This window comes from Dreissena polymorpha, chromosome 10 (genome assembly GCF_020536995.1).
Source record: "Dreissena polymorpha isolate Duluth1 chromosome 10, UMN_Dpol_1.0, whole genome shotgun sequence".
Lineage (NCBI taxonomy): Eukaryota > Metazoa > Mollusca > Bivalvia > Myida > Dreissenidae > Dreissena > Dreissena polymorpha.
In genome coordinates this window covers 31,296,347-31,304,078 of record NC_068364.1, presented here as the reverse complement: position 1 = coordinate 31,304,078, position 7,732 = coordinate 31,296,347, and the positions used below count along the sequence as shown (strand labels likewise).

The 7,732-nt window shown below is 38.1% G+C and overlaps 1 protein-coding gene across 3 annotated transcripts in view; it reads left to right on the top strand.

Moving 5' to 3' along the window:
* The first annotated feature begins 399 nt into the window (after positions 1 to 399).
* LOC127847621 (next to BRCA1 gene 1 protein-like) overlaps positions 400 to 7,732 on the top strand; it is a 56,461-nt gene continuing 49,128 nt past the window's right edge. The window contains exon 1 of one of the 3 annotated variants that reach the window (XM_052379649.1): positions 400 to 634. In XM_052379649.1, coding sequence (XP_052235609.1) covers positions 521 to 634 — 114 coding nt within the window. In that variant the 5' untranslated portion in view covers positions 400 to 520. The remainder of the gene's footprint in view (positions 635 to 7,732) is intronic. The other 2 variants (XM_052379646.1, XM_052379647.1) reach the window with 2 other exon arrangements.

The window sequence follows — 7,732 nt, the reverse complement described above, 5'->3', positions numbered from 1 at the left end:
AAATAAGAAGATAATAATTATAGGAAACTCAGAATGTTGAATCAATATTTATACATTTCGCTATATTTCTTAATTTGGGACAGAAATGACTAGAATCCACGTGATTGCTGATCATTCAAATTTGCCAATTCATGCATTTCGAAACGTTGTAGATCTAACAGTCAATAGTGACATTGACTCATCTATATTTAGGCAATTTCCATACGTCATGTTTTTATTTACATTTTTCCAGGACACGTGGGTAATTTATGCGCTACTTTCCACAATGACATACTAAAAAGTGTTGATTGATATACATTAATGCAGCTTACATTATAATAGCAATAAGACTAATTGTGTGTTATAATTATTTTAAAGCCTTGATTATGATGTTTTGTTTAATATTTTCAGATTACTTTAAGGGACTATTTTCTTGCTAAATATTGTAAACAAAGTAATACGTTTCGATTTAACAACACAATATGGCCGACCATTGAAAAAGCTGTTGTGAATCTTCGACGCAGAAACAAAATACAGAAAAATGAGCGGTCGGTCGGAATCTTTGCACTTGTTTGTGTGCTATAACACAGATGAAGATTTTGTTGACAAGATTTTGGTGCCATACGATACAGTATGGTCGGATTTGGAGGAGATGGTAAATTTTTGTTTGACACACTTTCGAGTTTCGTAGACGTAGTTCATATTTATAACTTATATGTCGCACTTTTGGTTTTCTGACTTTGCGCCACTAAACAGGTCTTATGATATCAGTTTTATCAAACATGTTCGCATAAAGTCCGTTAGCTACCTTTTTTCGTCAATCAACGAGTCGGAAAATCCACTCGAATTTAATACTTTCTTTTTGGATCAAATCTTTGAATGACATTGCTATTTTTGAAAAAAATCCTTAAACAACAGAAACATCATGGTTTTTGGTACATGATAATATGAATGGGTTCACACTATACAACGTCTATTACTGTTATCAGCATGGTGCCAGGTAATTATAAACATGCAAAAACATTCAAATATAAAGCCTCATTCTGGTAAAATGGAGCTATATTCATCAATTTCATGTGTGTAAATTTGCCCAGAGTTATGCTTAAGTATAAATTCCCCTATCCACAGACCAACTGCCCTGCTATTGGTATCGTTATCCCAAACAATTTTGTAAGGATGGCCTAACACAAGTTAATAAATGTTGTTGTTGTTGTTGTCGTAGATATATATGTCTTGGATTATGGTTCGTCTGAAAATTGAGTCCATGATTTTGTAGTGTTGTGTGTAAATGAATAGTTGAATGTAACCTGTAGTGTTTTGTACGACTAAGAGTTTTGGTAATGAACGCTTTCTGAGTAGCATGGTCTTGTTGTTTTTAAACCCGTAATTGGCCATTTATAACGTGCTTGTACGAGCTACAACACTAAACTGGCGACGAGGATGGCCAACCTTCCTCCATTTCCTTCGTTCAACATCCATGACAGCGGCGACACGTCAAATTCTTCGTCAAATTCAGCCGGCGTACGGTGGCGTAAGTGGACGGAAAAATTAGACAATTTAATCTGTGCACTGGACATTGATATTGACAAGCGCAAAAAGGCCCTCCTTCTGCATTACTGTGGCGAAGAGTGTTTCGACATATATGACTCGTTCACTGATGAACAAAAAGGGATAGGTTCTACTAAAACTGTACAGAATGAAAACGGTGATAACATAGAAACCCCTGACGAATATGGAAAATTGTGTTCCTCATTCAAAAACTATTTCACTCCGAAACAGAATCTTACCTACGAAATCTTTAAGTTTAGGCAGTCGAAACAAGAATCTGGTGAGTCGATCGACACCTTTTACACAAGGCTAAGAACCCTTGCAGCGACATGTGAATTTCACAACAAGGACACTGAGATCCTTAACCAAGTTATACAAGGATGCACGTCTACACGCATCAGACGTCGAGCTCTGCGAGATAACTTTACTCTTGACTTATTGAAGAGGCTCGCGCATTGGAGGTTTCCGAGGTTAGAGCGTCTGACATGGAGGGACGGCAAGCAGCTAACGCTAACGCTATCCACACTATCCCTGGTGGTTCGCGTGGTCGTGGTGTATCTTCGCGTGGTCGTGGTGTGTCTTCGCGTGGTCGTGGTGTGTCTTCGCGTGGTCGTGGTGTGTCTTCGAGTGGTCGTAGTGTATCTTCACGAGGTCGTGGTTCCTACAACAACCCATCCCAGGCATCAAGAACTGGCACTGACTGTCGTAACTGTGGTGGCAAACATGTAGACCGGAAGTGTCCGGCATTTGGGAAGAAGTGTCATCATTGTGGCAAATTAAATCATTTTCAAACAGTTTGCAGATCAAGATTACAACATGTGAACTATACAGAAGCCAGTACTTCAGAAGCTACACACAATAGTTCTAGTGATGAATCTGTATTTAACCTTTGTTGTACAAATTCTAGCATACCCTCTGTTTGTGTTAATATTTTTAACAGTGATGTTAAATTTTTGATTGATACTGGTTCTAGTGTAAATATAATGAATGAAAATATTTACAATAACATGAGCAGCAAACCTTCTCTTCAACAGCCTGTACCATTGATTTTTGCATACGGTGCATCTCAACCTTTAGATGTTAAGGGTTATTTTAGAACAACCATCAATTATAAGGGTAAAACAGTTACTGCTGACATGTATGTTGTAGGTAACACTGACTCTAGGCAGTCCAGCTGTCTCCTTGGGGCCAAAACTGCTCAAGCTCTGGATATTGTTCAGTTTGCATTTTCTTCGTTTGCAGCTTCAAGTTCTATTCCAGATCAGTACCCTTCTCTGTTTGATGGCAAGATGGGCAAGATAGAGGGCATCTCTGTGAAACTGCACATTGATCATGATGTTCCCCCAGTGACACAGCGTCATAGGCGAATTCCATTCCATGTACGCAAAGATGTTGAGGCTGAACTCAAGCGTCTTGAAGACCTTGATGTTATTGAGCCTATTTCAGGTCCCACACCCTGGGTAAGCCCCGTTGTAGTTGTCCCCAAAAAGTCAAAAGGTGTTCGTGTTTGCATTGACATGCGTGAGGCTAACAAGGCTATCTCTAGGGAGAAACACCCTATGCCAACTGTGGAAGAACTTATGTCAGATTTGAATAGTTCTACAGTATTCAGCAAACTTGATCTGTCCAACGCATATCACCAACTTGAACTTGATGAGTCCAGCAGGTACATCACTACTTTTGTCACTCATGTTGGTTTACGGCGCTACAAACGTCTATTGTTTGGTGTGAATGCTGCATCTGAAATTTTCCAGAAGACGGTTGCAGACCTCCTTGCTGACATCCCTGGTGCAAAGAACTTGGCAGACGACATCATTATTCATGGTAAATCTCAGTCAGATCATGATCGAGCACTTAGCCTTACATTGGAGCGACTGAACAGATGTGGTGCCAAACTCAACAGAGATAAATGTATCTTTTCTGTAAACAAAATCTCTTTCTTTGGCCATGTTTTCAGCGATACAGGTGTTTCGGCTGATCCAGAAAAAATTAAGGCTATTGTAGGTCACTCAGCTCCTCAAAACCCAGCTGAAGTAAGATCTTTCCTTGGCATGACGCAGTATGTTTCTCGATACATACCTCACTATGCAACCATGACTGAGCCACTCAGACGTCTCACTAGGCAAGATGTTCCTTGGGATTGGTCAAGTGATGCCCAAAATGCTTTTGATAGTTTGCGATCTGCTCTGTCTAGTACTAAGGTGATGGCTTACTTTGACCAGAACAAGTCAACTGAGGTTCTTGTTGATGCATCCCCTGTTGGAGTCGGAGCGATTCTCACTCAGGAAGGTAGAGTTATATGTTACGGAAGCCGTGCACTCACAGACGTGGAACAGCGATATTCACAAACAGATCGTGAGATGTTAGCTGTTGTTTATGGTGTTGAGCACTTCCATCTGTATCTCTTTGCTTCTGAATTCAAGGTGATCACAGATCACAAACCCCTTCTAGGTCTTGTGAACAGTCGTAAACCTGCTTCTGCGCGCATTGAGAGATGGCGTCTTCGGTTGATGCCGTATCAGTTCACACTCGAGTATCGTCCAGGTAAAGATGACCTGAATCCTGCTGACTATATGAGCAGGCACCCATTCACGAAGCCAAAACGTGATAATGCAGCTGAGGCTCATGTTGCTTTCATTGTCCAGAAGGCAGTACCGAAAGCTATGTCCTTACAGGAGATTCAAACCGCAACCAGAGAGGATGCTACACTGCAGAAAGTTATGACAGCCATTCAGTCCGGCAACTGGTCTCACTCCGATTGTACGTCCTTTGTCAGGTTTCGAGATGAGTTTTCGATAGTAGATGGTGTTATTTTGCGTGACCACCGCATTGTTGTTCCCACTTCCTTGCAGCAGCATGTTGTCGAAATTGCTCACCATACCCACCAAGGCATGGTTAAGACAAAGCAACTAGTTAGGGAGAAGGTGTGGTTCCCCGGCATTGATAAGATGGTTGAGGATGCGGTTAGATCTTGTATCCCATGTCAGGCTTCATATCCCGGTCCAAACAAACGAGAACCTATCTGTCCTACAAAGCTTCCTTCTAAGCCATGGGAAGAAGTTGCTGTTGACTTTGCAGGTCCTTTCCCATCTGGCCAATACTTGCTTGTTGTAATGGATGAACACAGCCGGTTCCCAGAAGTGGAGATTGTTTATTCGACAGCTGCCAGAGTTGTTGTACCTAGATTGAAGTCTATCTTTGCTCGACAAGGATTTCCCTCTGTCCTGAAGTCAGACAATGGTCCTCCATTTCAGGGACAGGAATTTGCAGAGTTTGCTTCTACCTGTGGGTTCAAACACCGAAGAATTACTCCTCTTTGGCCTGAGGCCAACGGAACTGTAGAAAGGTTTATGGCCACACTTAACAAGTTTGTTAGGGCTGCAGTTGCTGCGAACCGTGATTGGAGAGATGAATTTCATGATTTTCTCATGCACTATAGAGCAACTCCCCATGCATCCACTCAGATATCCCCCTTTGAAGCCCTTGTTGGGAGAAAGATGAGTATGGGACTACCTGAAATCTCAAAGCCTGTCTATCCTGTTTCTGTCTCTACTCGTTTGGCGATAAATGATGCAAACAGTAAGCAAAAGATGAAACAGTATGCAGACAGCAGACGTCACACAAGTCCGTGTACATTGATAGCAGGTGACCAGGTGCTGGTCAAACAGCGTAAGGTTGACAAACTTACACCTCCATATAACCCTGACCCTTACACAGTCAAAGAGAGACGTGGAAGCATGGTTATCGCTGATAGGAATGGTCATACCATTACTCGCAATTCCTCACATTTCAGACCTGTTAATGCTAGTATTCCTGATCCTGATCCTGATCCTGAGGGTGAACCTGAAAGCATTGTTGAATGTCCAGTCCCTCAGTTACCTGACCTTGGTTCGAGTCAATCTGATTTGTCTCCTACAATGACTCCTGTTCCCTTGCGCAGAAATCCACCTAGAGCAGCGGGAATGCCTAAGAGACTCTGTGATTTTGAACTGACATAGGTTAGCAGTGTCTGTTTTATTCAAGATCATGGTATTTGAAAAATCATTGGAAGTTTTGATATAAGTTTAATTTTTGTTTAAATTGTTAACATTGTTAAATGATTGTTTTATCAATGTAAAATAATAATCATTTTACGCCATGATCATTTATAGGCAATGACAAGCTATTAAACTTAAGACATTAGGATTAAGTTAATAACATTATATTGTTGTATAATAATTAAACAAAGTATCAAAAGGATTTCCCATTAAGCATATGGCTGCTAATGTTTATTGTCTTGTCAAGTAATCTTTGATTATATGCCTGAACCATGAGTGTATGTTGAATGTGAGTTGTTTATTATTACCATTATGACTTACCTCCCACATAAATACTTATGCTTTGAACAATTGTGTGAAACTTTAGATTTCCTTGATATGTTTAAGTAAAGAAACTTTTATCAGAGTTATTATGAGAGTGGAGATTTGATTAATCTATAAGGACTGAAGTTTTGTGTTTTATTTAAATGGACATTGAAACAAATTACTTTGATTACTTATTCTTTTAAAATGTTGCTCAGTAATTTGTTTAATTTAACTTTATGCAGTTTTTCTTTAAAGGTGGGGAGGAATGTAGTGTTGTGTGTAAATGAATAGTTGAATGTAACCTGTAGTGTTTTGTACGACTAAGAGTTTTGGTAATGAACGCTTTCTGAGTAGCATGGTCTTGTTGTTTTTAAACCCGTAATTGGCCATTTATAACGTGCTTGTACGAGCTACAACACTAAAGATTTAATCAATTAATCAACACCTAAAATACTTATTAACACCTGAGTGACACGGGTCGTTAATATCGTAATTTACCTAATCTTCACCTTTGTTAAATAGTGATTAACACATTACTTGACACGGGTCGTTAATATCTAAATCGATTTAATCTACACCTTTGTATCCAAACTAACAACTAACCAATCAATTAAAAAAGATTAGGATTAATGTGTAAAACAAACGGATATAATGAGTATTTAGATGTTTTAGCATTCTTCAATAATAATCATATTCTACATAACTAATTTCTATATGATTTAGTAATTGTTCTCAATGTTATCTATATTAGGTTTATACGACACTCAATCAATCAATTAACACAGACCGTTATCTCTTCAATCTCTTAATTAATCGACATTGATCAATAAAGGCCAGTTGCTACTTCACACAGCGCAATACACGCGAGAATTATTGGAAGTTGATGATCAGATCAGTTTAGTAAATTGAATATTGATGATGTTTTTATTGAGATTTAATGATGTTTATATGAATTTTAAATTTATTTGCCTATGCAGGGATCGACAAGATTGCAATAAATTAGATAATCCGACAGACGGTGGTTATATATTGCTGAATGAAAGAATCATAAACAACGCAAGAAGTTACACTCAAAATCTCATAATCTTAATGATTATAATACACATATTAATGTACAAATAATTTATAAATTTAATATATACAGCTTATATATAAAATAATAAATGATGCACTTTATATTGTGTACATTATAATTTAGACTTTACATACTCACCAGTTCCAAATAGTTTATTTTAAATGATTATAGCTAGTAATAATGATAAAATAATCAAAAATGAATAGCTATATTTTATTGAGATGTTTTTATTATATACAATTGACAAATTAAATTAAACTAACCAGTTCCACAAAGCCGATGCTGCCAACGTTCACAAACATCGCGGACCCGATACCGTATATACGTATGTACTGACGCTATATATTATAAAGATGTAAATACCATCAGTTATAACAAAAAGAGGTTTGTATTCCTCAGTTTACGCTTCTATAGAGGTAAGTTTCTCGAATGAAACTTATTTAAAAAAATATAAAGGGATTACTTACCAGATTTACAGTGTCTGTGTTGCCATCTATCACATTCATCGCACATAATGGCCTTACACTCATCGGAACCAATATGTCCACAAACAACACAAACACAGTCCCTATCTCCCTCATCCATGATGAAGCAGATTAATTAAACAAAACACTTTTAAATTATAATCCACGATAAACAATAAATGAAATTAAGTCCAAGACACGAAACACAGAGTCCGTATTTAGTTTCAAGATATTAAGATTAATGATTAAAGCCAGTCTGCAAAGCCTTTATATAGTAATTTGGGGATTTACTCATATAAAAGTGAGAAAAACATACTCCTTTA